Raw genomic sequence first — 23,671 nt, forward strand, 5'->3', positions numbered from 1 at the left:
AACACTGACCCTTGCAAACGGGATTCATTTTAAGGGGATTTATAGCTCAGTGGATGCTGGAGCCAGGAAAATCCTAGTTCAACGGGACCTCCCACACCTGCTATTTGTCTCTGGGCATGTCTTTTATTTCTGAATGGCTCAGTTTCCTCCTCTGTGAAATGAGATAATTATAACATCTGCCTCCCGGGATTGTTGTAAAGCTCTTTGCAAACACATTATATAAACACTAGTTATGTAATATTTGACTGATCAATATAATATATATGAAAAGGTTTTATAACCTGTACGTAAATGCAGGATTTATTCATGATGCATTTATTACTGCGCCCTTGCATGGGCTCCCATATGTAATGCACACATACTTTCTACCCTCTTCTAAGCTTCCTGAGGGTAATTTTGATTCATCAGGTCTGTTTATTTATTTATTTGTTTCATTTATTTATTTATTTATTTGTTTATTTGTTTATTCATTTATTTATTCATCTATTTATTTATTTGTTTGTTTGTTTATTTATTTTATTTATACAGCAGATGTTTGACAAGTGTTTGTCCATAATGCTAGTGTGCTCAGCTGACTTCTGCCTCAAACTTTTTAAACAGGGACCAGTTCACGGTCCCTCAGACTGTGGGAGGGCCGGACTCTGTCTCCGCCCCTCAGGCCGGCCGCATAAACGTCCTCAGCCCTCTGCGTCTGACCTGTGGGCTGTAGTTTGAGAACCCCTGATTTAGACCCATCCTAGAATGACAGGCCTGGAGGGAAAGTTACTATGGGACTAACTGGATGCTTCTGTGTGGATGAAATACACCTCTCCTCTCAGTAGAGAGGGCCATGACCTGTAGATACTGAGTTATCTGATGTTAATGGTGGTCTCTTACTTCTTTGTCATAAGGGAGGGTCTATATCACAAGCACCAGTGATGTTTAAAAAAATCCCAGAAAGTATCACTTTTTTTTTAAAGAACAGTTTTTTTTAAGCATTATATTGTTTGATAATTTAAAAATAAGTTAAAAATTAATTCTTCTGAATCTCATTGAATCTGGTGAGTATCAGTTGATCAAGCCAAGTTCTATATATGGTTCATAGGTGTGCCTAGAACATGGTCCCTCAGACATCCAGACCTTTTCCCAGAGGCAGGATGAAAAGTGACCACAGTACAGCCCCTGAAACCAGTGCTTGACACTGAAAACCGTATCACAACTCAGCCGTTTTTGAAAAAAAAAAAAAAAAAAAAAAAAAAAGCCTCTTGTATTATAGTCAAAGGGCCAGTGTAGAGACCTTTTAAAGTAGATTAGATTACCAGAGAACTCCACATATCTCAGCAGGCCACCTGAAGTCTTCCATCACTGGCACAATTTGATGCTTTCCACAATTCACTATTCATCCATTCAGTTGTTCCTGTTTGCAACCCACCCCAACCCCCAACATTCTTAGGCCTCTATCTTATCTCTTCCAGTGGTCCTCAGACTTTTTAAATAGGGGGCCAGTTCACTGTCCCTCAGACCGTGGGAGGGCCGGACTATAGTAAAAACAGAACCTAACACTCTGTCTCTGCCCCTCAGCCCATTTGCCATAACCCGGTGGGCTGCATAAACATCCTCAGTGGCCGCACCTGGCCCGTGGGCCGTAGTTTGAGAACCCCTGTAGATATTCCACCACCCCAGAACTTATTCTTTATTAATCTTGAATTCATTCATGCTGTATCTCTCCTTTCCCCACTTAAACACTTAAACACACTCTTTTTTATTAGTCTGATACTTAATACAAATTTATTGAATTATATTGATTAATTCAATATCTATTCTCCCCTTCAGGAAGAAGACCTGAGACCTGGAGAAGTGAAGCAACTTTTCCGTGGCCAAACAGCTATTTGGTGACAATTTAGAAAATCAGAATGACTTTGATATTCCAAAGAAAAGTTAACAGTATAAATATAGTTCAGGTGCAATATAATGTACCTACCACATGTAATGTACATGTAAGGTTCTGTAGATACTCAGCAAGACTCATAAGATAGTCTCTGACTATTTATCCCCTGGAATATTGATCAATATAAGTTTGTAAGGCATTATGTTTGTTTCATAGATGTCTATGGATAATGTCTTAGAGCAAAAGGTAACCAGGGTGGGGTATCTACAGTATTTCTCCCAATAGTGTCCAATTTCAGGCCACATATGTCCTTATCAATAAATATACTTTTTTTCCTTCTCTCCTTTTTGGTTGGCTGAGGCTTGAATGAAATTTCAAATCCTACAAATAATAGATATTGAGCTGATGGTTTTGGCTTAGACAATTTTAGTTATAGCAATGAACTTAAGTCCCATTTTGTGAGACAAATGTAATAAATTGACTGTACTATACCCTAAGGGCTCGCCAGAATTCTTGGACCTCTTCCTCATAGTAATAACTCTTCCCCCAGGAAGTCAATTACCCTGAAAATCATTCAGGGCAACAGCATATGACATAACTGAGCAGGTAGAGAAGGAAGGAACTTCAGGAGATGAATAAAGAACTCTAGAGAATCAATTGAAAGTTACTCTTCCATATTGAGAACCACATATATTTGGTTCCCTGAAAGCAAAAATACTTCTTGCAAGAAAATCCCCTCTCAATATTTTAAATTATATAATTATGTAAACGGTCTCATCCTTAAAATTCAGGCCTTCACAAATTAGTGAAAGGGCTTTCACTGGCAGGAATTTTGAATCCATGGACCTGGATCCATGAATGAAGAATTTAAGGGTTCATTATTGTTGTTTTCTGTTTTTAAAAGAACATTGGACAACTACAAATCAGGAGACCTGAGGACTGTCCTAACCTTGTCACTTAACTATATGATCTTGAGAGGTCACTCTCCCTGATCCTGAGTTTCTTTTGGAGAACAAGTAGGACTAGATGATTGCTTATGTTCCTTATAGCTCAAACATTTTAAGAATGCAAATAAAGGGGTCCTGAAATTAAAAAAAAAAATTTGAGAACCACTGATATAATCCTCATTTTATATGAAGACCTGAGGCCTGGAGCTATTCGGTGACAGTTTAGAAAATCAGAATGACCTTGATATTCCAAAGAAAGTTAATAAGTATAGATCAGAGTAGAAATATAATAAAGTTCAGTTAACATGGCTTGCAGATGGTTCTGTCATTCCTTCATCCAGAAAGTAACGGAATTCCTTCCAAAGTGATAAACCTTCCTTCCCTTTCTCCCAGACTCTGGACAGTGTCACTTAGGAGCTATTACTTCAGGCAGGGAGCTGGCAGCTTTACATGAATGCAAAACCAGATTGGATTAGCTTCCAATTCAAAAGATCACTGGTTTGTGCTTGAGAGAGAAGCTTTCCCACTGCTTTGGGGAAAACAAGGAACTATAAATTTGCCTCCAATTTTTCACATTTCAGTTAAAAATATGTCTCTGTCTTATTTATACTTGTAAGAGTTTTACACCCCAAAGGTACAAGGGACAAATTTGCAGCTATTTCTTTCATTGTCAAAGTCATTGCTTTATAGCAAATCAGGTCTTTCTGTACAGGAATTTTCCATACATTGGTATATCTAATATTAAATGAAAGTCTTAGCTAATTCTGGAATTAAAATATATTCCTTCTATTCTAATGACTCTCTCTTAGAAATCTTTTCAATAGACCAGAAATATTGGTTCTCTAGAGTTCTTTATTCATCTCCTAACCTTCCTTCCTTCTCTACCTGCTCACTTATGTCATGCCCAGCCCTGAATGGTCTTCTCTGACCTTATTCTCACTTCAGACTAATTGACTTCCTGGGGGAACAGTTACTGCTGTGAGAAAGAGATTCAAGGATTCTTTCAAGCCCTTAGGGTATAGGTCAGTCAATTTATTATATTGTTCTCATGGAATGGGATTTTAGTTCTCTGACAAGTTTAAAATTATCTAATTTAACAGCTAGTTAGTCAATGGTCAAGTAACCTCCAATCAGATACTTCCCCAAAGCATTAAGAGTCACTTTCTCCCACTCTGCTTCATGGTCTGCCTTTTCTTTGGAATTGTCACATCCTGGGGGTACTAAGTGTCATAAAATGTCAGAGGGTGAAGAGATTTTAAAGATCCTATGGTCTAATCCTTCATTTTACAGAAAAGGAAACTGAGTTGCTCTTAGAACTTGACACTTCTGCCAAATTACACAGAAGCTTATGGACAGAACTGAGATTCCTACATCCTGACGAGTTTCATTACTCTGAGGAAAATGCTTTCCCTACATTGCATAACTCTTGTCAACAATGGAACATATTTTAAAAGTGATTGGGTTAAGGCTAAAGGAATTAAGAGACAGTTGGGTGACCACAATATGGAGACTGAGGCACCACATATGCTCTAGTGCCTAGGTATTTCACCTCCTGGTCCTTGTTACCTGTTTCTGCATTCTTACATTTGGGAATCGAGGTGCTAGATAACCGTGAACATGGATTCTGTCTTGAGGAAGAGTTCAGAAAGGTTTTACTACCATAAAAGGGCTATGTTGTATCATTCTGAAGAAATCCTTGCTTGCCCACCCCTCTTTTAAACATTTTTGTCTTGTGCTTTGGGGATAAGCAAATCCATATGGGAATATTCCTACAAGAAGAGATTTACCAGAAATCAATGTAAAATTCTGTCCTAGGATCAAAAGAATCAATTGCAATAGTACAAAATTGGAGAGACTTGGTTTGGCGAGAGTTTGTAGGGAAAGACTTAGGGATTTTGGTTCATTCCAAGCTCAGAATATTCAGAGTAATACTCAGAAATACAGTGTCCAGATCACGAGAAAAAACAATCCTATCATATATACTCTGCTCTTATCAGTTCACATCTGATATGTTATATTCAAATATAGGTCTTGAATTCTCCATAAAACTAAAGGACTTAAAGAGAAATAGGAAACCATCATGTAGGAGGAAAGATAAAAGAAACAAGTAATGTTTACCTAGGGTTACCCAAGGAAAAAAAAAAAAAACTAGGATTAATGAATGGAAGTCAGAAGGAGGCAAATTTTAGCTCAATATAAGAAAGAACTTTCTAATCATCAGAGATATCCAAGAATGAATCAAACTGCCCTCCGAGCTCCTTGTCACTGCAAGGAGAGAATTCAGGTCTGGATAAGTGTCCCTCAGAGATGTGGTAAAGGGGATTTCTTTATTGTACCATTGTTTGGGTTGGCTGACCTCTGTAGGTCTATAAAAAATATCTTCATTCTTTTTTTTTAAAGCATAAAATAAAAATTTTCCCTCAAAGCATAAGGAACATTTTATAGTAGGACATGGTGATAACTAGGAATTTTCCAAGAGGGAGAAAAATTACTCATCTGACATTTTCATTCCATTTTTAAAATAAAAATAACACTGCTACAATCCATGCTGTTACCTATGGAAAGAGAAACTAAAGGCCAAAGAAATAGTACTGTGAAAGGACTAGAATATCTTTTTTTTTTTTTTTTCCAAAGTGTGGGGAAAGGAAAAAAAAGTACCCACCTTTAGTCCCGTGTATTCCCAGTTGGTTGAGTCCTTTTTTCTGATGGAGATCTATTTTTCTGTTAGCAAGGAATTATAACTTCATCCAGTTGTAGAAATTAGTGCTCAAGTTAAATCACTTCATTTAAGTCCCCCATTTTACAGATGAGGAAAATGAGGCAGAGAAATGGCACAAGATTATAAAGCAAGTTAGGGGCAAAGCTCAGACTAGAACTGGCCAGAGAAACCATTCTGAATTATTTTTTCAAGACCTAGACTTTCAACTTAAGCCACTACTCCTAGCCATCAGCCAGAAGAGTTACTAAGCTTAAGTCTGGGCTCTCTGACTCCAATATATTAAAAAAGCATATAGTCTCAAATATAATGAACGATACAAGATTATCTCTGGCATCCCCAATGATGCAGTACTTCTTCCTAGTCTATTAAAAAGCAGGCCAGTTGCAATGACCAGGGTGCTTTCTGATCAGAGAAGGGTTGCTATGGAGACAGACAAGTCTTTTAAGAGAGGCTTTTTGGAGGTTTGTCCATGTCTGCCTGTGTGAGAGGCTGCCCTTACAAGTAAGAGGCCTTGTACCACCTACTTCACAGGGTGTCTGTGAACAAAGCACTCTGTAAACCTTAAAATACTCTTTTAGAAATGTGAATTATTATAGTTGTTATGAATGCTCCAAAAGTATTTCCACTTCCATTGTTCAGGATGCTTGAAGTCAACCATCAGAGATTGTCTCTTGGGTGTTAAAGGCTTTTAGTCATCAAGAGGTTCCTGAAAAGCTATGAATAGCCTCAGAAGAGCTAAAATCCTAAGGTTCTATAAGATATCACACAAATAGCTCAGGATCTGAAGGACAAGTAGCTTTATTATTTTCCGTGTGACATTAAACTGTCTAAGATTCAGTTTCCTCATCTACAAAAATGAGGGGGTTGGGTAGATGACTTCTGAATTCCTTACCAGGAAGAAGGATAGGTATCTGGGAGGCTGAAAATTGAAGAAGGGGAGATAAAAACATCTGTCCTTAGAATAAAATCAGCTGGCTAAATAATCATGCCCAAACCAAGCCCTGCTCATAATCGTACCCAAACCTGGCCCTGTTGTTTCATGCCTTGGAAAAATTTGCTAGGCTGGTAATAATTTCTCTGTTTATATGAAAATTTTGGTGTTCTATCACATGGCTACAAAGGAAAAAGGTAACAAATTATGTCGAATAATCTTTCTAACAAATTTCTTTTTTTTTTAAATTAATTTTATAATTATAACATTTTTTGACAGTACATATGCATAGATAATTTTTTTTTTACATTACCCCTTGTACTCCCTTCTGTTCCGAATTTTTCCCCTCTTTCCCTTCACCCCCTCCCCTAGATAGCAGGCATTCCCATACATATTAAATATCTTATAGTATATGCTTGGTACAATATATATGTGCAGAACCGAATTTTGTTGTTGTTGTTGTTGCAAAGGAAGAATTGTATTCGGAAGGTAAAAATAATCTGGGAAGAAAAACAAAAAACAAAAAAACAACAACAACAACAACAAAAAAATGTTCACAGTTTACACTCATTTCCCAGTGTTCCTTTTCTGGGTGTAACTGATTCTGTCCATCATTGATCAATTGGAATTGGATTAGCTCTTCTCTATTCTAACAAATTTCTTACAAAGGAACACTTCTGCATAAGCATCCTGTTATGATAGTCCTCAATCTGGGAAGCCTGGTACTGCCTAAAATTTTTTTTTCCTTTTCCCCCAGGCACTCACGTTTTATTATTTGTTTGTTTCTGTTACTCACATTTTATATATATGAAGACTATAGAAATATTTTCTCAAACAAAAATCAGGACATATGGTCTAACTAAAGATATTCTTTTGGCACAGCTTTGTGTTAAGTGTACTTTGTTTTCTGAAAACTGAGATTGAGATTATAGAACTGATAAGTAAAACTAGGTAGTGTTTTGTTTTGCTTTTTGTCAGCTAACAAAATCAGTAAGCTATTATTATTTTCTACTGTTTTCTAAAACTATTATTTAGCCAGCTCAAAAAAGGAAAGAAAATCAGACTTAAAATGAGTTGGATAAATTCATAACAAAGAGGAAAGATAATTATCAAAAACTATTACAACAACAAAACTGTGAATTCAAAGGAAAAAATTAGTATCTGCAAAAATATAATACTACCAAAAATAAGATGTAGAAAACTTAAACAGATAACACTTGGAAAAAAAATAAACATACCCTAAATAAACTACTGAAAGTGGGAGAGTCTCTAATCCAAATGGTTGTACTAGCAGATTCTATCAATCATTTAGAGAACAATTAATAACTATGTTACAAACATTATTTGTAAAAATGGGAAATGAATCCTTTTTATGAGACAAATATGGTCTCATAACCAGAGTGAGACAAAGCATAGAAAGAAAATTTTAGACCAATTTCACTAATGAATATTTATGTAAAATTTTTCAAATAAAAACTTTTCAAGATTTCAGATTGATCCAGAAAACAAATAAATTTGTAGAATTCAAGCATGGTTTAACATTTAAACTGGTACTCTCCCAGGATATCTGAGACATGTGATTGCTGTACCTGCAATCATATCTGGGGATTGCATTGTTATAAAATTACTACATATTATCCATATCCCATTAGATACTAGTAACCATTACAATGGTTGACATTGATACTATTTTTATACATGTAACCATATTTGATCCTCTCAACAATCTTATGAGGTAGGTGCTACAGAAATTATTATCATCAGATGAGGACATTAAGGCTCAGAAATGTTGTATACCTTGCTTGTGGTCAAAAGACAAAAACCCAATTCATGGGATTCTAACTTTGGTTTCTTTTGACTCTAAAGATAGCATTCTTGATTATACCACTTTGCTGTAAGGTCTCAAGTATCCAAATATATTGTTATTTAAAAAAGAGAGTCTTATAAAGTTGAACTTAAGGGTACACAGAGACCTCAGGGTCTTCACAGTAGCTCTTTCTTAAGTCAGTTCAGTGGCTCACAAATTCTTGAAATCTTCAAAGGCCACTTGGGCTGCATTGCGTCCAGCTGCTCCCATGACACCTCCTCCTAGAAAAGGAAAATAAGTCCTTTGACTTCCCATTTCTCAAACTGCTTAGGAAAAGGGGCAGGCCACAAGCATGCAGAAGCCCTAGACTGTGCCACTGTATTATAAAACTTCCATTATATCAAATTAGTAAATACCAAGAGAAGTGAAAGTAATTGAAGATGAGATAGGGTAATATAGATTTTCAGTCCTCACTGGCACATGTGTATCATGAGATGCTCAAGGATGCAGTGAGGGGATGGTGAAAAACATGTTAGGTTTGGGAGTTGGGCAAATTGACAGGTCCTTGTCCCAGCTCTGCCCTAGTCAGCTGGTTGTGACCATGACATGTCACCCTTCTCTCTAGAGGTCAGTCACTTCCTCTACTATAAAATGAGGAATACAGGTTAAAACCCTAAGATCTCTTCTGGCTCAGAAATCTTTTGGTCTCATGCTTGCTTTTGGATTGTTATTGTTGTTGGTAGTAGAATAGGAAAAAAAAATGGCAGGAAATCTTGGTTAGCAACTAGAAAATGGGTTCTTGTCTTTCTGGAAGTTCATTATTTAAATGAGGGATGCTTAATCTGAAGTCTGTGAACTTGTTTTTTTGTTTTTATTTTTGTTTTTGTTTTGTTTTGTTTTGCTTGTTTGGTTCGGTTTTTGAGGCAATTGGGGTTAAGTGACCTGCCCAGGGTCACACAGCTAGGAGGTGTTAAGTGTTTTAAGTCTGGATTTGAACTCAGGTTTTCCTGAATTCAGGGCCAGTACTCTATCCACTGTGCCATCTAGCTGCCCCAAACTTTTTTTTTAAAAAGTATTTTAATGTAATTGTTTCCTTTGTAGTGCTGTGTATTTTACTTTTGTGCAATTAAAAACATTATTATGGTAATGGATCAATATGTTTTACCAGATTGGCAAAGGGGTCTATTACAATACAAAAACATTAATAACTAATAATGTAGATATCTTAACAAAAATTTCAATATGGAATTTCAGTGACAAAAAAATTCATTAATATTTGGAGTATGAGCAGTAAAAAATTCAAGAGTCTATGCTCCTCACAATCAGTCCAATCTCTTTTCTTCTTCTGAAAGGCCCCCAACCATTGATCTTCCACAATAGCCAAATCCCTGAAGTGCATGAGCACTGATCACATACCTGGATGGGCACCACTGCCACAAAGGTACAGACCCTGGATTGGAGAGCGGTAGTTGGAGTGCGGTGGCAGCGGTCTAGCAAAATAGAGCTGATCCAGGGACATGGCTCCATGGAATATGTTCTATAAGACACAGACAAGGGAACTGCTGGGTAACTAGAGAATTAGACTGACCTCTATTTTAATTGTCCCATCTTGCATACAGTTAGGTAGCACAGTAGAAAGAGAGCTGGATTTGGACCGAGGATTAGTTCTGAATTGAAAGCCAGCCTCATCCACTTACTAGCTGTGTAAATGGGCAATTCACATAATCTCTGTCAGTCAATCTTTTCATTCATATAATGGGGATAGTAATAGCAGCATCTACCTCTAGGGTTGCTGAGAGAATCAAATGAGATAAACTTCAACCAATCAACAAGTATTTTTTAAAATGCCTACTTTGTGCTAGATGGTGCTAACATCATTTAAGATTTAAGATTTGTAAATTTGCACTTCTCAGACCTTAAAGTGCTACAGACATTTTAGCTATTGTTTATTATTGGAATGATACCAGGCCAAGAAAGGAGCTATATTATGAAAGGGCAGAGTGACTTGGTAGAAAAAAAGAGACTAAATCCAGCTCCACTGGGACAGAGATCAAGAGATGCCTAGGGTCAGAGGATACTTCCATGGACAATGTCAGATTCAGGTGGCAGCTACAGATATTTAGCAGGGAGGACAAGACACATTTAACTGCCCTCAATAGCTGACTTCTACCCCTGCTCCTCTTAGCATCCAATGCATCCACAGCTGTGCCCACCTCCCCACCTTACAGCTATGGCTTGTGCCACTTCTATATGTTTTTCAGACCCCTAGACTTCAAAGAGGTGCGGGTGTCACATTAAGCCCAAAGGGATAAAAGATAAAGAGAAGCTCCAGTGTTGATCTGGCCTCTTTAGGACAAGTAAAAGGAAGAAGGATATTGGGAAAGATTTTAGCAACATGGCTTACCCCTCCAGGAAGTCCAAAGACTCTCTCGAGATCAGGTGGTGTCAGGATGTCTCTGCCGATCACTGATTTCTTGAAGCCTGGGGCATAGGCCTCAATGCAGTCAAACACTAAAAATTACAAATAGTAGGGAAATAGGAATATATTAGTAGGAAGGGGGGCAATATAAAGGTCTAAGGAAAACCATATATAGACAAATAAATGACCAAGGATGCTTCCTGGTTAAAGGGAAAGGATTCTTTAAGGGCTAAGTCTATTACCTAATATTAATGAATAATTTAAAAAAAACTTTTATTAAGTGCCTACTATGTGCAAAGCATTGTACTAAATGCTAATGATACAGTATTGGTGATACTAAATACTAATGAAACAGTGAAAAGCAGAAACTGTTCCTTCTCTAATAGGAAAGGAAATGTAGACCTATATATCTCTCAATATGTACATGTATACATATATGAAAGCATATATATATATATACAACTATATACACATATATGGCTGCATTGCTATACAATGCACAAAAATAAACATCAAGCTTACGTGCACCCATGTGCCCTTATATCTCTATATAGAAATAGCTATGGGCTTGTGCACACAAATGCCTATATGCACCCACATGAATAAATATACATAAAATATACATACACATAATATATATTTACATGTCAAATAGTAGTTACATGATATATAATAATCATATCAATAGTTAATAAAGTAAACACTAATCAATAATATGTAACTATACATAATAATTATATAATAGAATACACAATTATATATGGCACAAAATTATGTGTACATATGTATGTATGTACATAAGATCCCAGAAACTTTGAAGTACAATGGCGAAGCCCTAAACTAAAAAGCAATTAAAGCAATTCAAAAAAACTAGCTTGTCCAAGCTGATTTGCTTTTTTTCAATTACTTCTAAAATAAATCAGGATTGATGAAACATACTTCCCTCCTTTATTACAGAAGTGGGTAACTACAGATATGGAATGTTATATATGCTGCTAGACATTGTTCTAGTGAATGTTTTAATTTGTTTTTTTTTTCCCCCTGACATCATAAGGAAGGATTCAGTGTGGTGGAAGTATATTTGGAAATAACAGTGATAGAAAAACAGAAAGCATCAATAAAACATTTTTAAAAAGAAATCAATCGAGCTAAGACTGAGACCATTTGGGGCCAAGTGAGGAGTCAACTCTGTTGAGAACTATGTGCTTTGTGTTTGCTACAACAATGTTCATGGGCTTTGTATTGTCGCAAGCAATTTTTTTAGATTCTTACATCTCTCTTGTGTTGTATGAAATCTAGCTAGGAAACACAAAAGAAGCTCTCTGGGAAAAGTCCATGCCTGTGTCACGTAAAGTTAAAGGTGCTGAGCTTGTTTTCTTCTTTAAATGTCTTGCCTCACTCCAAAACAGAATAGTAATCTGAGGGCAAGAGCTAGCAACACTTAGGTGTTAAGATTCTCTACTCTGATCTGTGGAGAACCTTGTACATAAGCCCAGAATATCTGAGTTGGAAAAGACTTTAAAATCAACTATTTCTACCTGTAGACAGAAATCCCCTTTCCATCTAAAATGAAAAGTTAATCAGCCAGTCTCCATCTGAATACCTCTTATGACAAGGAGCTCATCACCTTGAGAGACAGGCCATGCTACTTTTGGATTATCTAGTCATCCATGAGGAAGCTTTTTCTTACATCCACTCTGATTTCTAATCATTGCTCTGTATTCTGGAGCCAAGTGAAAAAAATCTAATCTCTCTTCTATATATATATATATATATATATACATATATATATATATGTATATATATATATATGTACATATATAGTATTTTTTAATTTCATAATTATATCTCATTATATTTGATTTCCTTTGTAATCCTATGTATTTTATTTTATACATTGAAAAACATTATTCCAAAAAGGGATTTATGAGCTTCACCAGCCTGCCAAAAGGGTTCATGATATAATAAGATAAGGAACCCCTGTCTTGACACTTTTAAGTCTAACATTAGATGATCTTTTTTGTTTGCCACATTTTCCTACCCACTTATATATCAAGAGGCTGGTAAGGAATGATTTCTGCCCATAAAGAATCAGAGTCAAGAAGGAGAGGAAGAAGAAACAGATAGCCAGGAGGTTCCCACAGATCTTGAGTACCCTTTTAGGTAGGAGAAGCCTGAGGAAAGTGGAAAAGTAGGGTGAAAGGAACACCAGTGAGAGAAGAGTAGGGTTTGGGGTAGGAGAGGATGAGACAAGTTTTTCATTCCATAGGCATCATTCTGGAGACAATGACTGAGTGTGTCCTTTGCTTTACCTCTGTCAGCATACGTATTTCTCTCTTGCTCATCCCAGACCTTTCCACCTGTCATGGTGTAGGGAGTGTACTGAGTGAAGAGTGAGATAACATGGCAGCCAGGTGGAGCCAATGTGGGGTCCAATGACGATGGAATACAAAGTTCAATCATGGGCCTAAGTCAAAGAGAGAGAAGCCAAGAGAAAATCAGATCTCTTGAGAAGGATGAAATTCAAAAGAAAATGCAAGGGAATATGATCTGAGATCACTCTTCTAGAGAACTACCAGTTTGTTTGTTTTTTAGAAGATCCTACAAATCATTTTAATCTTACTTGAATTCTTAAAGCAATTATATTCCAGCATCTCAGAGAGTACATCTTTTATAGCCTGGGGATGTCAGAAAGCTATCAATGAATCTCCTCATTAGGTCCTAATTCCATTCTTGGATATAATTGGCTACTACCATTTCTATACTAGAAAGGATAGAGGAAATAACAAAGCAGGTAAAAGTATTTTTAAGGATTTTTTCCTTAGTAAGTACTATAGGGCTTGGGGAAAAGCACACTAATAATAATATACTGTTAATGAGCCTCTGAATGGATACAATCATTCTGGAAAGCAAATTGGACTTATGCCCAGAAAATGACCATATTTTTGAACCTCGATATTCTACATCTAGGGAGACTAAAATAAAGAAGTTAAAGACAGAAAGAAAACTTTCATATATAAAAAAATATTCTCAGAAGCTGTTTTTGTGATTACAAAGAATTGGAAACAAGCAAATGTTAATCAGTTGAGGGATGGCTAAATGAATCACGACATATAATTAATGATAGTATAGGCTGGTAGGACAGCTAGTTGGTACAGTGAATAGACACTGGGTTTGAAATAAGGAAGACTCATCTTTTGTTCAAATCTTGCCTCAGATACTAGCTAAGTGACCCCAAGCAACTCAATTAACCTGATTTGCCTCCATTTCCTCATGTATAAAATGAGTTGATGGAGGAAATGGCAAAACACTTTAGCATCTTTGCCTCAAAAATGAAATCATAACAACTGAATGACAACAACAACAAAAATGTAGTGTTGTAAATAGAGAACTGGCTTCAAAACCAGGAAGTTATATACTGATTATGTGATCTTCGGCAAGTCATTTAACCAATCAATGCTCTAAGCAATTCTCTAAACATATGTCACATAAAAGGTACTAAAAAGTGTAAAGTTGCCCATATCAGTGAAATCACAGGTGAAGGTGGATTTCAGAGACAATCTACTTCAGCTTCTTCCTTTTACACCTGTTTTATATCTGTTTAAGATCACATAGGGAGTAAGCATTATAGGTAGGATTTGAACCCAGGATCTCTGACTCTACTGTACTCCCTAACACATCAATTTGATGGAATGATACTATGCCATATAACAATGAGAAAAAGGAAGAATTCAGAGAAGTATGGGAAGATGTTAAAATGGATACAAAATGAAGTAAATAGAAACAAGAAGAAAATATTTTGACAGTGATAGCAATACAAAGAACAAAAAAATTTAAATTTAATTTTAAAATTAATTATTTTAATTAATTAAATTTAATTTAAAAAATAAATTAAAAAATTAAAAATAGGGTGAATATTTTTTTAAAAATATAATTTTATTTGGGGGAGGTGGGGAGAGGAATATGACAGCAATCCATTATCTGAAGTAAGACCAAATGTGAGTGATAAGATTTTAACGTTAAACCACTCCAAGCTTCAGTTTCCTCTCCTGTAAATATAAGGAGGTTTGATCAGATGCTTTCTAAAGTTTCCTTGAGTTTTAAAATCTAAGTTATTAAGAATGGTCTCTGGATGTGTATGTGTGCATCTCACAGAAAGAAAAGTAGGGCTTAGTGTTAGGAGGCTCAAATGAAACAATGCATATAACATGCTTTGTAAACTTTATATATGTGCATGTCATTAGTTATTATTCTTATTATCATTCTTAAAAGGGAAGTAGGTGGTTAGGTTTAAGAGGGATATTGCTATAATAATAAGAGTAGCTGACATTTACATCACACTTTTTATGACAAAGGTTGACAAAGCATCTTACATATATTATCTCATTTAAGCCTTCCTCAAATTTTGTAATCAAGGCATCATGTATATTACTGACCCCCATTCCACCAATTGGAGTACTAAATTTGCCCATGATCACAAAAGTTGGAAGTATCAGAAACAGGATTAAAATTAAGGCTTTTATGGATGCTCAGTTCAAACTATTTCTAGCAAAATACACTGCTTTATAAAGCAGGGAAAATGCTTATATCTATATCTACATATATAACTGTAGACCTTTATCTATAGCTGAAGATATAGAGGTTTTACACTATTGATTAGAAAAATGTAAATTAAAACAAATGTGAGGTATCACTTCACACCTCTCAGATTGTCTAAAATGATAGGGAAAGATAATGATAAATGCTGGAGGGTATGTGGGAAGACTAGGGACATTAACATATTGTTGGTGGAGTTGTGGACTAATTCAGCATTCTGGAGAGTAATTTGGAACTAGTCCAACAGCCTATTAAGCTGTGCATACTCTTAATCCAGCAGTGTCTCAACTGGGTCTGTATCTCAAAGAGATCATAAAAGGGAAAAAAAACTCCACATGTACAAAAATATTTGTAGCAATCTTTTTTTTTTTTTTTTTTTTTTTTTTTTTTTTTTTTTTTTTTTTTGTAGTGACAAGGAATTAGAAACTGAATGGATGCCTATTAGATGGGAAATGGCTGAATAAGTTATGGTATATAAATGGAATGGAATATTATTGTTTTATAAGAAAAGATCAGCATGATTTCAAAAAGACTTGGAGAGACTGATGTGAACTGATGCTAAGTGAAGTGAGTAGAACCAGGAGAACATTGTATACAGCAACAAGGTTACGTGGTGATCAATTCTGATGGGCATGGCTCTTTTCAACAACAAAGTGATTCAGGCAAATTCTAATAGACTTGTGATGGAGAGAGCCATCTGCATCCAGAAAGAACTATGGAGATGAATGTCAATCACAACATAGTATTTTCACCTTTTTTATTGTTGTGGTTTTTTTTTTCCCTTCTTTTTGATCTAATTTTTCTTGTGCAGCATGATAATTGTGAAAATATGTTTGGAAGAATTGTACATGTTTAACATTTGCAATATTAAGATATTGAACTTTAAGTTCTTTTGGGACATAAAAGTAGAGCTGTCTGGTAGGCAATTTGAAAATCACATCTGACTTTTAGAAGAAGGGTCAGAAAATGGAGACTGTGACGTGTGATTCATTTGAATAAAATTGATTGTCATCCTAATAGAATGAATGAAAGGGAGTGTAACAAGAGAAGATAAAGGACAAAACCTTAAAGAAGATCAGTTTTAAATAGTTAAGAAAGAAATTGATGGAAAAAGCAGTTAGAAGAGTGAAAGGAGAAAGAAAACTCATCTTGGAAATCAACCAAGGAAAGTTTATTCAGAAATAGGGTGGTCAACAGAATCAAAAATTATGAAGGAAGTCTTTGGTGACAAAAGGCTAATTAAAAACCTTTGGACAGAGTAATAAGGAGACCAATGATGACCAAAAAGTAGTTTCGACAGAGTGGTGAAGATGGAGGTCAGGTAGCAAGCTGTGAAGGAGGATGTGGGGATTGAGGAAGGAATGGACAACATTTCTGGAAGTTTGGTAATAATAGGGAAGAGATTCATGGGCAGACACTTTTTTTTCCCCCTGAGGCTGGGGTTAAGTGACTTGCCCAGGGTCACACAGCTAGGAAGTATTAAGTGTCTGAGATCAGATTTTAACTCGGGTCTTCCTGAATTCAGGGCTGGTGCTCTATCCACTGCGCCACCTAGCTGCTCCTGGGCAGAAACTTGTTAAGGATGAAGGGCAGAGGGAAGATTTTTTCTGAATGGGCAAAAATTTATAGGACACACATTTATAGCAAGATGGAAAGATATCAGGTTAAAAGGAGAAGTAATGATTAAAGACATATGAGAGAAAGAGAAGAATATAAGTTCATTATTTCTTTATATCCCCAGCATCTAGTACAGTATTTTCCACATAGTAGCCACTTAATAAATGCTGGTTGGATCAGAGTGGGTTGGATTAGATTAGAGAGGACAGAAGTTACAAAGATCCTAGACAAGGCAGAGACAAATGGAATCAAAGAACAGGGTAGAGACTTGACAAAAATAGGGATGTTTCTATCTCATAAAGGAGGGAAGAAAATAACAGGTAAAAATATTGGAAAATGTTGAAATATAGAAGGAGGGGGTTGAGGGAGTTCCCACCAGATAACCTCAATCTTCTTGATGAAATTGGAAGCTATGTCATTTGCAAGATAAGGGTTGTGGGGGGAGTGTTGGGCCTTGAAGATAAAAGAAAAACTGAAATACTTGCTGTAGGGAATAATAAAAAGAATCAATAAAAGCTGAATAGAATTGCTGAGCAACTATAAGGACCCACTTGAAGTTATGCACCATAAATTTTTTATAATGGGTGAAATCAGCACAATTTGGTGACTTTTTTCTATTGATGTTTGGCAGCTCAGGCACAGGAGAGAAATTGGTTGTTGGGGAGGGGTTTGCCCAGGGTTGAGCAGTTTAGGAATAGAGAAAAAACCTGAGTGTTTGGTGATTATAGAAAAGTGACTAATGCATTATTTAATTGGTTATAGAAGCAAATGAAGCCAGAAGCAAGAAAAAAAGATAGAAAAGAATAAAGGGATAGAAGCCATCAGGAGAATGAGAAGTTTAGTAAGGGAATGGGAAAGGTACAAAGATAGGAGACTAACGTTGCAGATTCACAGTCCAGAACCTGGAAAGTGGTGCCATAATTGAAATAGGATAGATGAAAGTTGTCAGAGTTCAGAAAGTTGGGCAATTAAGAGATCAAGGGAATTTCATAAATATAATTCTAGAATCAAAATCTAGACCTGAAAGAGAGGGGGGCATATAGTCCAACAGCCTTATCATACTCATAAGAAAATTGAAACCCAGAAGTCATGCCTACAGCCAGTGGCAAAATCTGGATTTTAACTCAGATCCACAGATATCAAACATAATGTTTTTTGCACTATCCTATCTTGCTTATTTATGGTGAGGATGGGAGTAGTCAGAAAAACTTTTGAATCACATAATTTTGTCACTGACAAATTGAAACAACCAGTTAATAAGCATTCATGAAGCACCTGCCATGAGTCAGGTAAATTGCTAAGAGCTGAGGATACAAGGACAAATGCAAAACAGGGGGCAGCTAGACAGCATCAGCCCTGAAGTCAGGAGGACCTGAGTTTAAATGCAAAACAATTCCAGCCCTTAAGGAGTTTGCTTTTTATTTCTATGAAATTAGTACATTTCTAGGCACATATAAAACACATATTGAGCACCTTTTGAGAAACAATGAACAAACAGCTGAGGGGATGAGGAAAGAGAGGAGGAGGTAGATATAAGAAATGTATGGAGGTAGAAATGTCAAAATTGATAGAAATAATAATCTTATTTAATGTTTGATGAATTAATGACTACTTTTACTGACTTTTGTATATCATATGATTTTTGCAGAGACCCCCTTCACAATCTAGCAATACATTGTAAAAACAATGTAATCATACCCTTTGATCAAATGTTTGGAAATATATTTTACAAGTGCTATCAAAAACAAACAAAATCAGGAACTCTGTTCAAATGTTTTCAAAGCAACATTAGGTATGGTTACAAACATCCTCATCCCCGCATACTGAAAATAATACCCACTATTAGGGGGATAGTTAAATAAATGTGGTACATTAATATGATAGAATACCATAAGGCTATAAATGCCAACAAATATAAGAAATACAGAGAAATCTGCAGATATTTTTATGAGATAATGCAAAGTGAAAAAAAGCAGCCCCCAAAAATGGACCACACAGACTGTGATCCTAACTAAGGAAAATTAAATGATAATGAATAGACCAAAATAAAACCATCTTGACTTGAGTGACTAGGAAGTTGCTAAAATGTTTTATGCATTGAAATTAATCCAAGTGTAAACAGTTACAAAACAAGTTTTTATTGTTGTTTGTAAAAGATAATTTAATAAAATTATTATTATTTTTTCCTGAGGCTGGGGTTAAGTGACTTGCCCAGGGTCACACAGCTAGGAAGTGGTAAGTGTCTGAGACCAGATTTGAACTCAGGTCCTCCTGAATTCAAGGCTAGTGCTCTATCCACTTCATCACCTAGCTGCCCCTTAACAGAATTATTAAAAAAACAAAGTAGATCTCCTTGTATTTTGGCCTAGGGAAGATTATTCAGGAGCACAGCCTAGTCATTGACCCACCTTTGAGAAGCGATTCCCTTGGTAGCATCTTCGAACGCCTGGTGGAGGACTTGAGTGTCTTCACAATTCAGGTGGATAGAACACTGGTGATGAGGCAGGGGTTGACCACTGATGACATTTGGTGCAGCCAGGAAGTTGGGCAGTTTGTCTACAGCTACTGTGGATTTCCAAGAGCAAACCAAGAGAATCATAACTCTAAAGGAGGCTATAGTCTTTCCTCTGCTGGCTTTCCTTCCATAATGGGTGAAGGGAACATAAGACTAGAAAGTGGAATAGGAAATTAGGGTAAAAGTGTTTTACTTCCCAAGATCTGATAGTGGCTAGGCTAGGGAAAGAAGGAGATAATGTTGGTAAATCTGCTTTAACAGAAATGAGGAGACACTATAGTCATAAAAGACAAATTAAATTAGAGACTTAATAACAGACTCCTTTGTGCAAGCTGGTACTCTTCAGCTAAGCTTTTAAGAAAGCTTGGTTTGCAGTGTCAATAGGAAGCGTCCCATAAAGAGAAGAGACTTGCTTTCTGTCTGTTTTCCTTGAGCTCTACCTACCATTAATCTTGGTGACTGGTGACTGGGTGTCCAACTGAGAGATTCTCTTGATGAACTCCTCAGGGAGCTGCTCCTATAAGAACACAGTGAATTGTTAGGTACCTTACCCTGGACTTGATAGACTGACCTATGTTTTGAAGACGCTTATATACTCATGGAGAACTGGGGACACTCAGAGTCCCTGGAGCCAAGCCTTAAAAGCCCAAGAAAGAGATAAGACCCCTTTTTTCTATTGTCCCTTTTTTTTTTTTTTTTTTTTTTTTTTTTTTTTTTTTTATTTATTTATTTTTTTATTATATATATATATATATATATTTTATAATATTATCCCTTGTATTCATTTTTCCAAATTACCCCCCCTCCCTTATTCCCTCCCCCCGACGACAGGCAATACCATACATTTTACATGTGTTACAATATAGTCTAAGTAAAATACATGTGTGTGAATATCATTTTCTTGTTGCACAATAAACATTAGAATCCGAAGGTACATGCAACCTGGGCAGACAGATATTAGTGCTAACAATTTACATTCCCCTCCCAGTGTTTCTTCTCTGGGTGTATCTACCTCTGTCCATCATTGATCAACTGGAAGTGAGTTGGATCTTCTTTATGTTGAAGATTTCCACTTCCATCAGAATACATCCTCATACAGTATCGTTGTTGAAGTATACAGTGATCTTCTGGTTCTGCTCATTTCACTCAGCATCAGTTGATTTAAGTCTCTCCAACCCTCTCTGTATTCCTCCTGCTGGTCATTTCTTACCGAGCAATAATATTCCATAACCTTCATATACCACAATTTACCCAACCATTCTCCAACTGATGGACATCCATTCATCTTCCAGTTTCTAGCTACAACAAAAAGAGCTGCCACAAACATTTTGGCACATATATGTCTCTTTCCGCTCTTTAGTATTTCTTTGGGATATAATCCCAGTAGTAGCGCTGCTGGGTCAAAGGGTATGCACAGTTTGATAACTTTTTGGGCATAATTCCAGATTGCTCTCCAGAATGGCTGGATTCTTTCACAACTCCACCAGCAATGCATTAGTGTCCCAATTTCCCCACATCCCCTCCAACATTTGTCATTATTTGTTCCTGTCATCTTAGCCAATCTGACAGGTGTGTAGTGGTATCTCAGAGTGGTCTTAATTTGCATTTCTCTGATCAGTAGTGATTTGGAACACTCTTTCATGTGAGTGGATATAGTTTCAATTTCTTCCTCTGAGAATTGTCTGTTCATATCCTTTGACCATTTATCAATTGGAGAATGGTTTGGTTTCTTATAAATTATGGTCAGTTCTCTATATATTTTGGAAATGAGACCTTTGTCAGAACCTTTGTTTTTAAAAATATTTTCCCAATTTGTTACTTCCCTTCTAATCTTGTTTGCATTAGTATTATTTGTACAGAAACTTTTTAGTTTGATGTAATCAAAATCTTCTATTTGTGATCAATAATGATCTCTAGTTCTCCTCTGGTCATAAATTCCTTCCTCCTCCACAAGTCTGAGAGGTAGATTATCCTCTGTTCCTCTAATCTATTTATTATCTCCCTCTTTATGCCTAAATCATGGACCCATTTTGATCTTATCTTGGTATATGGTGTTAAGTGTGGATCCATATCTAATTTCTGCCATACTAATTTCCAGTTTTCCCAACAGTTTTTTCCGAATAATGAATTTTTATCCCTAATGTTGGAATCTTTGGGTTTGTCAAAGATTAGATTGCTATAGATGTACCCTTTTTTGTCCTTTGTATCTAATCTGTTCCACTGATCTACCGGTCTATTTCGTAGCCAATACCAAATGGTTTTGGTGACTGCTGCTATATAATATAGCTTTAGATCAGGTACACTTAGACCACCTTCCTCTGAGTTTTTTTTCATTAGTTCCCTTGCAATTCTTGACCTTTTATTCTTCCATATGAATTTTGTTGTTATTTTTTCTAGGTCATTAAAATAGTTTCTTGGGAGTCTGATTGGTATAGCACTAAATAAATAGATTAGTTTGGGGAGTATTGTCATCTTTATTATATTCGCTCGGCCTATCCAAGAGCACTGAATGTCTTTCCAATTATTTAAATCTGATTTTATTTTTGTGGCAAGTGTTTTGTAATTTTTCTCATATAATTCCTGACTTTTCTTTGGTAGATGGATTCCCAAATATTTTATACTATCAACATTTGTTTGGAATGGAATTTCTCTTTGTATCTCTTGCTGTTGCATTTTGTTAGTGATATATAAAAATGCCGAGGATTTATGTGGATTTATTTTGTATCCTGCCACTTTGCTGAAATTTTGAATTATTTCTAGTAGCTTTTTAGCAGAGTCTTTGGGGTTCTCTAAGTATACCATCATGTCATCTGCAAAAAGTGATAGTTTAATTTCCTCATTTCCTACTCTAATTCCTTGAATCTCTTTCTCGGCTCTTATTGCCGAGGCTAGCGTTTCTAGTACTATATTGAATAGTAATGGTGATAGTGGGCAACCTTGTTTCACTCCTGATCTTACTGGGAAAGGTTGCAGTTTATTTCTATTGCATATTATGCTTACTGACGGTCTTAAATATATACTCCTGATTATTCTAAGGAATAATCCGTTTATTCCTATACTCTCAAGAGTTTTTAGTAGGAATGGATGTTGGATTTTGTCAAATGCTTTTTCTGCATCTATTGAGATGATCATATGGTTCTTATTAATTTGATTATTAATATGGTCAATTATATTAATAGTTTTCCTAATATTAAACCAGCCCTGCATTCCTGGAATAAATCCTACTTGATCATAGTGTATTATCTTGGAGATGATTTTCTGAAGTCTTTTTGCTAATATCTTATTTAAGATTTTAGCATCAATATTCATTAAGGAGATTGGTCTATAATTTTCTTTCTCAGTTTTCGATCTACCAGGTTTAGGTATCAGTACCATGTCTGTGTCATAAAAGGAATTTGGTAGGACTCCTTCATCCCCTATTTTTTCAAATAATTTATATAACATTGGGGCTAATTGTTCTTTAAATGTTTGGTAGAATTCACATGTGAATCCATCTGGCCCTGGGGATTTTTTCCTGGGGAGTTGATTAATAGCTTGTTCTATTTCTTTTTCTGAAATGGGACTATTTAAGCAATTTATCTCCTCCTCTGTTAATCTAGGGAGCCTATATTTTTGGAGGAAGTCATCCATTTCACTTAAGTTATCAAATTTATTGGCATAAAGTTGGGCAAAGTAACTCCTTATTATTTCTCTAATTTCCTCTTCATTGGTGGAAAGATCCCCCTTTTCATTTGTAAGACTATCAATTTGATTTTCCTCTTTCTTTTTTTTGATCAAATTTACCAAAGGTTTATCTATTTTATTGGCTTTTTCATAAAACCAACTCTTGGTTTTATTTATTAATTCAATAGTTTTTTTACTTTCAATTTTATTGATTTCTCCTTTTAATTTTTGTATTTCGAGTTTAATTTTTGGTTGGGGGTTCTATTGTCCCTTTTTGATGCTCCATGGTCATTCCCATCTTCCCCTCCTACTCGGTATATATTTTGCATACTTATCTGCATACATGTTGTTTTTGCCTAGTAGAGTATGCGCTTTTTGAGAGCAGGGATTGTTTCATTTTTGTCTCTATCCCCAGCGTCCAATACAATGCTTGGTCTTTAGAAGTGCTTAATAAATGCTTGAATCAAATTAAATTTTATAATATCCCTTTTTTTGAGAAAAAATGTCCAGGGCACATATAAGGAATAGAGCGATACCTATAGGCTCAGAAAGTTAACATGCCAAAGGGCTGTACAGTTCCAACTCAGGAG

At 35.9% G+C, this 23,671-nt stretch overlaps 1 protein-coding gene across 2 annotated transcripts in view; it reads right to left on the reverse strand.

Annotated features, from left to right (window-relative positions):
• Positions 1-7,899: 7,899 nt before the first annotated feature.
• Positions 7,900-23,671, reverse strand: part of PYROXD2 (pyridine nucleotide-disulphide oxidoreductase domain 2) — a 34,644-nt gene continuing 18,872 nt past the window's right edge. Inside the window, exons 11-16 of one of the 2 annotated variants that reach the window (XM_074296029.1) lie at positions 19,863-19,935; positions 19,312-19,468; positions 13,003-13,157; positions 10,676-10,782; positions 9,688-9,808; positions 7,900-8,552 (exon numbers count right to left, since the gene is read on the reverse strand). In XM_074296029.1, the coding sequence (XP_074152130.1) occupies positions 8,482-8,552; positions 9,688-9,808; positions 10,676-10,782; positions 13,003-13,157; positions 19,312-19,468; positions 19,863-19,935 (684 nt within the window). In that variant the 3' untranslated portion in view covers positions 7,900-8,481. The remainder of the gene's footprint in view (positions 8,553-9,687; positions 9,809-10,675; positions 10,783-13,002; positions 13,158-19,311; positions 19,469-19,862; positions 19,936-23,671) is intronic. The other variant, XM_074296030.1, reaches the window with a different exon arrangement.

Source organism: Sminthopsis crassicaudata, chromosome 2 (assembly GCF_048593235.1).
Source record: "Sminthopsis crassicaudata isolate SCR6 chromosome 2, ASM4859323v1, whole genome shotgun sequence".
Taxonomy (NCBI): domain Eukaryota; kingdom Metazoa; phylum Chordata; class Mammalia; order Dasyuromorphia; family Dasyuridae; genus Sminthopsis; species Sminthopsis crassicaudata.